At 35.8% G+C, this 13858-nt stretch overlaps 1 protein-coding gene across 5 annotated transcripts in view; it reads right to left on the bottom strand.

Moving 5' to 3' along the window:
- Nucleotides 1-13858, bottom strand: part of ADGRG6 (adhesion G protein-coupled receptor G6) — a 136260-nt gene that overhangs the window by 51987 nt on the left and 70415 nt on the right. For 4 of the 5 annotated variants that reach the window (XM_067010908.1, XM_059082950.2, XM_067010909.1 and 1 more), the window contains one exon: nucleotides 6889-6957. In XM_067010908.1, coding sequence (XP_066867009.1) covers nucleotides 6889-6957 — 69 coding nt within the window. Of the gene's footprint in view, nucleotides 1-4320; nucleotides 4405-6888; nucleotides 6958-13858 lie in introns of all 5 variants that reach the window. The other variant, XM_059082952.2, reaches the window with a different exon arrangement.

The following is a 13858-nucleotide window of genomic DNA, read 5'->3' as shown; positions in this document are numbered from 1 at the left end:
CTGCGAAATACTAAAAATCAGTATTTTTAATCATTCACATTTTTGAAATTTTATGGAAGCATCCAAACGCTTAAGATGTTTTTCTTTAAATTTAAAATATTTCCACACTTTTTTCCCAATTCAGTTTTTATAAATAAGAAAGACATTACACATCAGAGTCAGCCTAAATCGGTTTATAAATATATGACTCTTTCTAGAGTCACATTGCTTATGCTAAATAAAATATGTGAATATACCAAAGAACCTACCCCTAAGTGTTAGAGATTCTCTGGTGCTGTGGATCGTTTTCCAGTAGTCTCTCTTCAGAAGCCTCAGAATGAGGTATTTATATATTTAGCAAAAATTATTCAATAGTGTCTACTGGTTATACTTATTTAAACTTTTTGGAGAACTCAGTCAACAAGTAATCCTAAGAGATGTCCAAGAATGAATTGTCAAAGCAAGATAAAATGTCCACTGGAGGGGACATTTTGGACCGCAGTGAAATAATTCTCTCAAACATTGCCATTACAGAGAACGCACAACTAAGATACACTGATGCAGTCTTTTTCCTGTCCTCCTAGTAGTCAAGTCGCCTTCTCCTATAGATGTAACAACTCACATTGTGTCTCAGTAGAAAAGCTATTCACAAATCTTCATATGTTCCTCACACTTCAAAAGATGTATTGTCCTAATAATGACATCCAAGCCTGAAGAATTTGTGATAGACTTTTTTCCAATTAGATAACTCATCCAGCCACACAAAACTTCAAAGTAGAAACCATTGCTTGCCATAACAGATGTGGTATCAAAACATGTTCCTGTCTGTAGATCTTCCTCCAAGTACCTTTCCCTTTTTTTATCTTCTTAACATTCTCCTGAGAGTTTCTTAAAAGATATAGAAATGACAGACACTACTTTATTCTCCATTCAAGGGTATGAAATATAGGTTTGAAAAGGTAGGCTTTAAAATATACATTTGAAAAGATAAATGTTAAAGTATAAACCAAATGTTATTTTAGATTCAAGATTATTTCTTTGAATGGTGATGTGGCAATTATAGTATGACAGTGGCATTTATAATATGACTGGAGTCCTGTTCATCCTACACACATGATTCCTTTAAGGTACTTGGCATATAAAGCTAGACTGATTGTTGGGTGCACACAAATATCCTGAGAGTGAATTGTTTTGAGTAGTCAAACGTATGTGAGAAACTAGAAGCAATGATACAATTTGCACTTGTAAGTTAGGTTTTTAGAGCAATAATAAGGACTAACAAGTTAGTTCCTTACTTGGATTGCTTGTGCTAACCTCACAAAAGTCAATATTCAGCAGCAGTACAGTGATGTTTCAAGCATAGAACATATGATTTGGAATGGAAACAATGATTAGTCCAAGAGCTTTTCTTGGGAATGTAATGCAGAAGGCACAAAGGTTATTTGTAGGAATACCTAGATTCTCTCTCATATCCTGAAATATCTCTTTATGAAAAGTAGCTTAGAAGATAAGATTTTCTTAGTATATAATCTGAAGTATCAGATAAAAACCCTACTGGAAAATAACAAAAAGAACTTTACACAGGGGGATAGGAACATTTTACAAAAGCTAGGAAGATAAATTTGATTGATATACTGAAAAAATATGTCTGATTGTCAAACAATCTCAATCCCTCTCCCTTCCGACACCAGCATACCATGAGTGATGGACTCAGTAAATCTCTTTAATAGTCCAGAGTTTAAAGGACTAGATAAGGTAGATAACAGACTTGATAGCTGTATATCTTTCTTACAGTGAACAAAACAGGGTTCCCTAATATATCAGATCATAGGCCTGAGAATGCTTACTACATCAGTTTCCCAAGGAACAAGAAAAGTATATTTGAAATTGTTGACAGTATGTGAATAACCTTAGATAGTCTAGGACATGACACTAAATCCCATTTATTCACAAGGTAAACAAGTAATTCTCTTTACAATTATTTCAAATTTGACTACACCAAAGAAAAAGAATCTTAATTACAGTGTGTCTCTAACCCTTTGTTACTCTCTCTTTTTAAAAAGATAATGAAGGCTTTACGTGCTGAGATGTGAGAAGGCAATAGGATATAGAGAGAATTCAACAGCATTGTTTTCATTACATTTATTTTCACTTTTCACTTCTATTTTAAAACAAGTAGTACTGGTTTCATTTTACAACAGCGATATTAATTTATTTATATGAATATAAATGTTTAAGTAAAAAAGTGAGTCAATTTAGGGGAAAAAACCTATTAAATAAATAGTAGAAGTGGTTCAAGGATGTGGTAAAATTGTTCAGATGGTACATAAATTTGAGTACACAATTTTGAGACTATTTCTACTACATAGCTTTCAAATATTTTTAAATATTTTTAAGTGCTAGGATTACATTTTTATCAAGAATGATCTGAATTAGATTTTTTTTTCTTTAAAGTGGCTAAGTCAAACCATTTTAACTGATTCTAACATTTGCTTGCTTTGTTGAAACTCCAGTGAAGGTTATGACGCAGAGAGAGATGGACTGAACAAGGCTCTCTTCAAGAATGTCAGAAATGACATGATTGAGTGAATACAGCTCCACTCCACCAAGTCAAGGACTCTGAAGCATCATGTAAACGTTCTTGGGCAGCAGAGGATGTGCCAGTCCTAGAGGGAGAATGCCACAGAGGCTCTTTGTATGTTCATACAAAGAGTGAAATACTTAGTCAGAATTATAATATTCCCATCTACTGGCTGGGGTCCATGTGAAATATGCACTGGAAATTTCAGCTGCTGTTGCTTTCTTGGGGATTGCTGGAATTTTTGCTCCATCATAAATCTCCTTGGTGTAACTACCAGAATAACCATGAACACTTCCCTGAATCGATGTCTTTATATCCCTAATGAAATTTATATCTACGTTTCATGTAAAATATTCCATACTTCCAATTTAAATGTCCTTAAATGTACAGGAAGTTGATGTAACCCCCAAAGCCAAAAGAAAAAATGAACTATGTGGGTTTCTTTTCTCTGGGTTTTGGTCCCTGGTGATATATTACAGATGTCTTGGCCTTGCAAGTTAAATGACTGTGGTTGAGAAAATTCCTCTGTTTCTTTTTTTTTTTTTTTTTTTTTAATTTATTTAATTAACTTATTTTTGGCTGCGTTGGGTCTTCACTGCTGCGTGCAGGCTTTCTCCAGTTGCAGCAAGCGGGGGCTACTCTTTGCTGTGGTGTGCGGCCTTCTCACTGTGGTGGCTTCTCTTGTTGCAGAGCACGGGGCTCTAGGGACGTGGGCTTCAGTAATTGTGGCACTCAGGCTCAGTAGTTGTGGCTCACGGGCTCTAAAGCGCAGGCTCTGTAGCTGTGGCGCACGGGCTTAGTTGCTCTGCGGCATGTGGGATCTTCCCGGACCAGGGCTCGAACCCGTGTCCCCTGCACTGGCAGGCAGATTCTTAACCACTGCGCAACCAGGGAAGCCCCCTCCTTTGTTTCTAATACCTCATGTTTGAGAATACTACGGTGTACAATGGTGTGGTCACCTGATTGGAATTTCTCTTTTTTAGAAGAAACCGAAATCACTTACTCTGAATTACCAAGAGGCTATGAATTGTAGTTACTATAGGTAGCAGATTAAATAATAACTCAATTCACCTGTCATTTCTCCAGTTCATTTCTTATCTTATGTAACTGCTATATTTGCAAGTTACAAATAATATAAACAAAAACATGTATATATAGAGGGAAAAAACAGGAGGTTTTGGCAGTTACTTGAAGTTTTGTCAGTCGAAAATTGATTTATGATTTAATTGATATACAATCACATTCTAGCCATTATTCTTCAACAAATAAAAACAGAAAGCAAAGTACTACCATATAAAAATGATTTAACTGTCACAAATGTTTGAACATAAAGTTGGCCTTGGTGAGAAATTAAATTATTAAAATTATTTAGTTTTCTGAGATTATAAAATGCTTTAGAAACTAGTTTCCTTAGAGAATAATCTGACAGAATGTGATGAATATTTTTCTTCTCAGATCTCTAGTATAATGCAAATTAATTCCTTTAAATTAATGCCTTTCTCTTAAAGCTTCCTTTGAAAGAAATTTTACCTAAAAGTGCAGAAGCGTGGCACTAGAAATGTACTCATTCTATCGGTCATTAGAATGGGGAACTCAAGGGAGTCAAGTGATATTTATTTTACTAGTCTTACAAATGTACAGATGTACCAAATGATTCTAACAATAGAAACTTTGTTGGAACATTAGATATTTCCACCCTTAGAATACAATTTTTCATCAAGTCAGACATACTACAAATATAAAAGATAATGATTTCTTACCATTCCCTTGTTTATCAGTTCTATTAGTAACAGGCATGTTAGTGGTGACAGTGGGTGGTGTAGTACTAGGAGAGTTTACAGTAGCTGGTAATAAAGATGAGAAAGATGTAAGCTTGCAAGGAGCACATGAAAGTTAATATGGATGAGCAATCTATGGTTAATGCATGAAAATATATAAAGGAGGAATGGAAACCATTTCTTGCCACTAAACACAAGTCCCAAGGTTATAATGCATAAAATGAAGCAACGCTTTCTATGGCACATTAAGAATCTGTTCCCATGGCCTTTCAGGCCATATTGTATAAGAGTCTGGAACCGGCACAAAGGGAATGGAGAAAGAACATTTAGATTCTAGATCTAGTTTTGCCATCAAGAGGCTGATGACCACACAGCAAATGACTAAACCTTATCCAGAACTCAGTCTGCTAAGTTTGTAAAAAGAAAGGTTAGAGAAGGAAGTCTGTACAGCACCTGTCAGCTTGAAAATTATCTAAAGTCAGTCTTTCTGATATACTGAGACTAGCAAAATAAAATCTCAGGGGAAAATGCACTTTTCCTAGAGAAGGTAAATGTAAAGAAAAACAAAAGAGAATGAAATGTATAGATGAAATCAATCATCTAAATATCCCCAAAACTTTACTACACACTGATGGATAAAATGGATTTCATAAGGGCAAGTCATACAGGAGGGACTTTTCAAAACAGTATGTCAAGGCTATGCTTCTGATATTACTAAAACTCTCAAAGATCAAACCCTTATGTAATGTTTTAATACCTTTCCAAGAAATTCTGGAGGAACAATGTAAGTAGTAAAAAAACTATACACATAATTTTCCTTTAGTTTATCTTAGGAGTATATTTGTATAAGATGTACCTTTCTATGTACAATAACCATTTGTTACGTATTTCTCTTAATTAGAAAAAAGTTACCTAAATTTAAAACATTTCAGTGATTATAAAAAGAATTACCTTCAAAAGGCTCTTTAGAAAATATTGAATTCCTTATTCAAAATGTGTATTCTTAACTAAAATAATTTTCCATTCCAAAGTAATATATAACACTTAAGAATGGGGATTCTTTTTGAAAGTCTTTTATATTTTTAAAGTATGAACAATCAGTTATATTTATTCAATGCAAAATACATCAATGAATATGAAAAATGCTTTTTGGTCATTTAGGACATAGGGGGAAAAAAAGCTGGACATCTAGTCCTTTGACCCAAGGAATCATTCCTACCTCAGATTAAAAGAAAAAAACAAAATAAAAATTTTTTAAAAATCTTCACACCTTGAATTAAGCAAAACTAAGGCTTTTTTCTATTTCATATAACTATTTTAAAACTACATTGAGGGGCTTCCCTGGTGGCGCAGTGGTTGGGAATCCGCCTGCCGATGCAGGGGACTCGGGTTCGTGCCCCGGTCCGGGAAGATCCCACGTGCCGCGGAGCGGCTGGGCCCGTGAGCCATGGCCGCTGAGCCTGCGCGTCCGGAGCCTGTGCTCCGCAACGGGAGAGGCCACAACAGTGAGAGGCCCGCCTAGCACAAAAAAAAAAAAAAAAAAAAAAAAAAACTTACATTGAGTTCATGGAAAGAAGCTACTTAATGACTTTATTTTCTTAGGGTATTCATCAATAATAATATCAAGAAATAATGTCTCAGAAAGGAAACAAATAATGAATTATACCCCTTCTCCCTGCCTACTCTACTCCCACATTGGAGCTACAGAAGAGAGCTTAGCATTCTTTTCCTTCAATCTCACTTCTAACCCCCATCACTTTAATGTTATGATCCTCTTAATAAAAGATCCTGCTTTACAAAAGGCATGGTCATGATTCTTAATGTGGCACATAGAAATCTACTTCAGAAAGAAGTATGTAATAGAATAAATGGATGAAAATGGGTCATTAGAAGAAGCATGATAAAATTAAAGCACAATTTATTATTATTTTAACGTCTATGCGACTATGGATTATTTAGCATGCAACCATTCAGTATGTAATGTATATACTGACCATAGTATAGTCATTATGCATTATAATAATTACTAAAAGTACAGTCATATTAGTTCAAACTATTTTTATCTTACATACATTCAATATTCATACATTCAAACTTATCATACATTCAAACTATTTTCATCTTAATATTGAAGTTACATTGCACATCATAAATTGCCTCATGGCCTTGTCTTAACTAATTATTCAACTTAATTTTTCCCCTTGTTTTTTAAGCATGAATACTTCTTCAAAATATTGTATGCCTATATTATACTGGACAATATTCTTGAGACCAAATCGAGGGAAAAAATGAAGTCAACCTTTCCTAATAGCATATAATCATTCACATTTAAAAAACTCAGTGCTTTATGGAAATGTGGTCATACAGTGTGTGAATGCATTCCTTCTCTACACTGCACACCCACACAACTCAAACACATCCAGAAATTCTTCTGGTGCGCTGGTTTCTGGCTTCTCAAGTGAAAAGATAAAATTCAAAACAATGACAACTACATTTTCCAAAATAGCAAGTAGGAAACAGAGACTCCAGAGGACGATGTTGACTCCCTACCTTGGCAAAGGGTCCCCAAATCTGCACAGTTGGCTACTTCTGCTGCCGGGAGCGGGATCAGGTAGGAACCTCGATCAACACAGAAAGATTGAACAAATGTGACTTATGATTTAATTATAGTATCGCTCCCCCCAAATCATGAATCCTATGGTTGGTGTAACAGGAGCAACCCTGGAAGAGTCCACCAGTAATATTCCAACATCATGAAAGTCTCTAAAGATCTTTATGTATCAATTTCCACAAATGTAAAATCAAGTGACTGAAATCTCCCTCAAAATCTTTAACTCAATCTACTGGCCCCATGCACACATGAAAGGAAAGTAAGTGCTACTGCCCCTTAAAGTGTGAATAAAAAGTTCAGGGCCTTTTCGCATAATAAATTATAAGGCTTTGGTGGAAATTCATACAAATGAAATAATAAGAACATCAAAGATAAGTTTCAAAAGTGAACTTGGATATTACTAACACTCATAAAATGCAAGTTTTTGGTTCATAGGCACTAGTACATGCTAGCTACAATTCCAGAAATAAGTTTCTGTGACTGGAAATTTATTGGTCTCTGTGTCTTTTTATTTCAAGCTTTGCCTGACTCATCCTCAGCAGGAAACAAATTTTGAGCTGATTTTCTAGTAGGAGTAGTGGATTTTTCTCTGTTGCTCTAAATCTCCCTCTGGCTATTAACAGACTTTTACCAACAGGTTGAGGCTGAGGAAGATAGGTCAAACTTATCGCAAAGCATATTGTACTATGACTAAAGACAGAAGAATAAATACAAATATATATATACATGCACATACATACATAAATATATTTAATTTTTAAAGAACATTTCTATAATAGTGACTACTTTCTAATGTTTAAACATTTTCCAAACTTTCCTGTGGGAATAGTACATGAAGGCAGAGCAGGTACATGAGCCAACAAAAGATGTCTAATTAGGTTAATTGTGTGCATAATTAGAAAGCATCCCAGCAATTTAGCAGCATCTCAGGAGTCATGGTTTCTTCATTCTTGACTGCTTCAGGCAGCTGTCCCAAGGAAGGAATCATGTTATCTCAGAAAGACTCAACCCTGAGGCCTCCAGCAGGTCTGCCATGTTAACTGGAAAGAAGATCTCATCACAGACCTTTACATGTTCATCCAATAAACATTCACTCACTGTTTATAGTGTGTGAGACACAGAGGCTAGAAGAATACTTTAAAACAATGCCTCTGCTCTCAGAGAGGCATGAATGGGAGATGGCTTCACAGTTTTCTGAGCGATATAGATGCACAGTGGCCAAAAGGAAGATGTGACCAGCAGTTTGGTGAGAAGGGTGACTAGGAAATCCATTACAAAGATTAACCAGAAATATGAGGGGTCACTATACTGATCAGGGGAGAAGAGACTAGAGATGGTTATTACTAGCAGACAGAATTACTGAAACATATACCAAGATGGCAGTGAAATGGTCTGGGAACCCAGATGGCATGGCATTGCTGGAATAGGACATTTATAGCAAATTGGTAGGAATTATCAGATATATAGGTAATGGACAGCTTGTGGAGGGCTTTGTAGGATGCAGGCCCTATGAATCCCCTGACTTTGTGTCCTTCTTCCAATGGCATATCCCACACACATAGTAGGTGGGTCCTCTGAATAAATTATTGAATGCAATATGAACGACTGCGAACATTTTGAACTCTTTCTTGAAGTAAATGGGAAAAAAATGAAAGGGAGCTTGGTGAGAAAATTGACTTAAATTTAAAAACAATCACATTTGAGGCTCCATAACTAACTAAAAGACAGGCGATACAAGAAGCGTGAATAATACCAATAATTCAGGCTTGATATCATAAGTACAGTGAGGACACACAGAAAGAGATGGATACAAGACATTTGAAGATGGAATATATAGGATTTATTTAGTGACTAACTGGAGAACAGAGAAAGAAAGGGAAGAATAGAAGAATTTTTCTGGTTTCCAACTTGAGAAATTGGTACCCAATGATCTCATAAAAGGACATAGTAAATACTGGAAGAAAAGCAAACTTAGGTGGGGTGGGCTAAACAGTACATCCAGTAATAGGACCTGAGGTACCTGTGTGACATCTGGTACACGGTGTACATGTTTTTGTAAGAGGCCTAGCCAGGAAGTACTCCACAGAAGCTATAGATGTGTCTGGGATCACCTGAGCTAGAAGATTTGATGGAACCATAGATATTCCTATATTTAAGTTTCAGATTTAAAAAAAAAAAAGAGCTATAGATTTGAGAAGACAAAAATAGCTCTTGTAGAAGGTGATTTTACAGAATTCAAGTGAACAAAGTTTCATGGAGGGTGTGGCCACCATCAAGTATACAGAAAGGTCCAGAATGATAAAGACTGAGAAGACCCTTCACTTTGCACTGGAATTTCGGCAACAGCTCTACAGAAATTCTCTTCAGTAGCGTGGGAATGATGCACTCTAGATTTCCAGTGTTTGAGAAGTGAATGCGAAAAGAGGAAGCTTGGCTACGAAAGGAAGCAGAGATTGGAGGGCGGGGCGGCGGGGGGCTGTTGGCGGTGGTGTGTGTTTCCGATTAAAAACTTAATCTGTGTACTATGGAGAAAGAGCATGTGAGGAGGTAGAAGCTGAAGCCAGCCTAGAATTGGATATTGAATGTTTTCTGCCCATTATTCCTTCCCATCATGCCCCCTTCTTGCATGACCTTACTTCTCCTTTAGGTATTTATATTTTAGTAAGGAACTTCCGAAAACTAAAAAGCTTTTAAAACTCAGAATGACTGGGGAAATCTCAGTCACTATAACATGCAAGAGAGGAGACCCTTGGACTGAGTTTTGTGCTTCTCAAATTTCACACAATGTTGGCAGACAAAGGCTCCTAAGGCCACTTCTGGCACTGATACAATATCTCTGGAAGACAAAGGGAGATAAGGGGACAGCATTGTGGGAAAGCAAGTTTTCAGGCTAACTACATTTCCACTGCAGATATCAAAGAGCTGAGAGGTGGAAATAAGGAGAGAAAATCAGGAGAGTTAGGATTTAGAGTAAGATATTTAACAATTTTCTTTAACATTTCATCAGTTTCGTTGTATGGTAGCAAGTCTAAATTTCATCATGTGACATGCTTGTATGGAAAATTGTAACATTTACTTCTCAGTATTAAACTATCAGTTGTTCCTTCTTGGGTACGTTTAGTCTAGCAAATTGACATTGCTTTATAAATACTTTATGAACACTATTTTATGATGATTCAGTATAGCAACAGAAATTAAATTTGAAGCATGTTTCAGTGAAAATGGTTTGAATACAAGTGACAAATTTAATTAGAAAGGTCCAGAATATTGATAAATGAAATCTTACATTACAAATATACCAAATTACATAAATACATAAAACATTTAAAATGTGCACAAACTTTTTACTTGTACCCAGTTCAATTTTCAGCATATCTGCATAGAAAAGTCATTCTCCCAATCAATTTTTCTAGGTGGACAGATTTACAAACCAGAAGACTGTTAAGGAAAAAGAGACAATTCTTTGTCTTGGCTATTAATATATTTATCACTAAGGAACTTTTTTCAGAATGTGACCTGTGTATAATCACTGATATTTGTGGATATCAAATATTTAAAGGTATTTAAGGTTTAAAGGTATTCACTTAATGTTAACTGCAAAATTTAAAGCCAAATTTCCTTAAAAAAAAAGTCGTCTCTAAGAAAGGGCAGTTGATGAAAAGCTGTAAAGCTGTTAATCTTTCCTCTCTATCATTTGTTCTTCCAAAATCTTGCTACTGAAAGGAGTCAATATTTACACAAGTTGTAGTGAAAAAAGACTGAGTAGCCAATAACCCATCTCACACCCAACTTAATGACAATCCAAATAACAGTTGACAGCACTAAACTCTCATGTGAGTTGCACTAAAAAGACAAATAATAATCCCTTTCAACTCCTTCTCTGCAGCTGTTACTAAATGGAATTTGTTTTTTTTTCATAAATATATTTAAAATAAAATTATTTTTGGATGCCATTTATGCTCATAAAGAGTTTGGGCATCTTCAAAGAATAACATCCTTTGTAAAGATAAGTGATTTCATCTTTATTATTTAAAAGAAACTCAGTCATCTAAAAATGTTACACTCAGTAATTTGTTAGGAATGAAAGGAAGGAGCCAATAGTGATTCAGAGTTTTATGGCTGTGAGGGACAAAACTGCAATAATTGAAAATGAAAGGGTAGGAATCCAGGAGTTGATGAAGCCTTGGTAATTAAGTATAAAATTTCAGAGAGGAAAACAACAGTCGGTCCAAATCCAAAAATTTCTAGAAAAGAATTAACGTCAAACTTGGGTATTTGTGAACTGTGCCTTATCTCTATATCCACGGTGGTTAATAAATGCAAGTGATTAATAAATGTTTGTTAAATAAATGTAATTTGTTTGAACTTAGACTCTTCATTGAGTTACACAGTAGCACTCAGGAAAGAGCAGTCATCAGTAAAATAAATACAACTGGTACAGAAGGCACTATCTGTACTTTGTGAAAATTGATGGACATTAGCCAGTATCTAAACTTGAATCATAAGGCAGGCAAATACTTGCACTTATGATTAAAGAGTCCATTAGACAGGGAAACTGTCTATCCACGGAGGTTATAAAACTCAGTCTTGTTTAATAAAATTGTCCCAAGAAAAAGAATGATGATATAAAATTTTTTTAAAAGTGCTGGAAATTTCCTAATTACGTATATTCCCTAACTATACTTAGAACAGCATAGGAAAATGAAAGTCCAATTATGAAATTACTAACACATGTATTAATAAAATATTGATTTTATTAAGGTTAGGATATTTAATATTTGAAACAAACGACAGGATGCTTTAATGTTGAATACAGTCAGTTCTGTTCTACCATCCTATTTTCATATTAAAATTTACTTAGCAATAGACCTTTGGAAAATCTATTCATTTTCTATCACAAGTTGACTCTGGAAGGAAAGCTCATATTTAACAGACATTGTCAAGCCTTTGGAATGTTAGGCATGAAATTCTATTTTCCCATTGGCTACTGTACTGATCATTAGTTTGGGGAAATTACCATTATCATAAACAGCAAGCCACAGTGCTCTGGAAAAAAGGAAAGGTTAAAATGTTAATAGAGCATACTTTTTTTCACTTATTCAAGTTTTGCTTAGCTAACAAGCTTAGATATAATCTCTGATACAGGTATTTCCTGTCAGTTAATAAGTGACTTGAGTTCTTCAACTCCCAAAGCTTATGATTAAGCAGCAGGAAACTCCCTCTCCCATTATTAGTCCTGATACACAGTCCAGGATATCTGACTGTATGGAATGGGGGTGTTTAGCATCATTGTGGAATGTCAAGAAGATGACTATAAAAGTTAAAGGAACTCAGACACTGGCTCTGTAAACTTGTGCTACTCCTTTGATTGAAGTCATTTTGAAAACTTACCAATGGCTGAGCTCCACGAGCACATATCTGATGCTTTCCAGTAAACGTAAGGCTTGGAAAGGAGCTTTAAAGACCGTGTTAAAGAAAATATGAGGACTCCCAAGTATAACCCCTGGGCACGGGGACAGGAGACGAGAATTTTAGCCCACCAATTGCCTCGCCACTTATGTTTTCTAAGCTTCAGTCTCCTGTCCTTTATAAAGTGAAAGGCGTGGCCTAAATTGGGATTCTCAAACATGAGTGCCTACCCAGGCCAAAGTCAATCTACTGGGGGCTGGCGTGGGAGGAGTATGGAGGATGCTAAGGGCCGAGGGGGCCTGGAAAGCCCCTTCAAAGGGGGTGGTCACCACTTAGCTTAAGCTGCGTTGCTCAGGCAGAAGAAACACTAGACTAGTGTTCATTTTTTGTTTATCAGAGAATCCAAACATTCATTTTTATGTGAAATCAAATTTTTTAATGTTGGAAATAAGTCATTATTTAAAAGCACTGCGTGGAACAAATGTAAATAAATGAAAACAAAGCAGTGCTGCCACCACCACCACCTATGTCTAAGGGCTAAATTAGCCCCTGAGGGACTGGTCTATTATCTCTGGCCCAGAAGATCTCGCAGGTCTTTTCCAGTATTGTCCAAAGTGTGTGCTCCAGAAAACTAGACCCTTTGATTTTTTTGGTCTAGTTTCAGGGATTGGCAGATTTTCTCTTAAAGGGCCAGACAGTAAATGCTTTAGGATGGCGGGCCACGCCATCTCTCACAGGCAACTCTGCAGTTGTTAACACAGAGGCAGCCACAGGCAATATAAAACCTCATGCGCATGCCTGTGTTCCAATAAAACTTTATTTACAAAAACATCCTAGTTTGCCAACCCCGGGTCTAGAGGATTTCTTAAAATAAGTTTAGGAATTGTTGTATACTACAGTCCTCACATTTTATTACATTAACGTATCAAAGAAGCACTGCAGGAAAGAAACCTTATTTTGTTTAATACAAATACCATGCTAATACCTGGGAAAGCTAGTGTTTGGGCCAGCAGTGCTTTCTGGCCAGAAGAGACAGCTCTTGGACCTCTGTACTCCTCATCTGGGCAAGAAGTGACTCGCCTACTCTAGTACACATCTCATCTTCTAGTCCTGCTTATTCTGAAAGACAGACTAAGAGAACACAGTTCTAAAACTGAACTTTCTGACTTCAATTCCTGGCTTGGCCACTTATTAATTAAATGACCTTGGCTAAGTTACTTAATCTCTTTGTGCCTCAATTACTCATCTGCAAAATGGGATTAATAATAAAACTCACATCACGCAAAATGGGGTTAATGACAAAACTTATATCATGGGATCTATATTGTAGGAAATAAGTTACCATGCACAAAGCACTTAAAACAGTACCTAGTACATAATATATATTCAATTTAAGTATAATTTAAGTATTTTGCAACTATTAATATGACTAGCCAAATCCTTTTTTCTTTTTTTTCTTTTGGCTGTCATAGTCCTCAAATATTGACCCACAGGAAGGCA

Source organism: Kogia breviceps, chromosome 13 (genome assembly GCF_026419965.1).
Source record: "Kogia breviceps isolate mKogBre1 chromosome 13, mKogBre1 haplotype 1, whole genome shotgun sequence".
NCBI lineage: Eukaryota > Metazoa > Chordata > Mammalia > Artiodactyla > Physeteridae > Kogia > Kogia breviceps.
The sequence above is the reverse complement of the archived record's forward strand: the minus strand, read 5'-3'. Positions and strand labels throughout refer to the sequence as shown.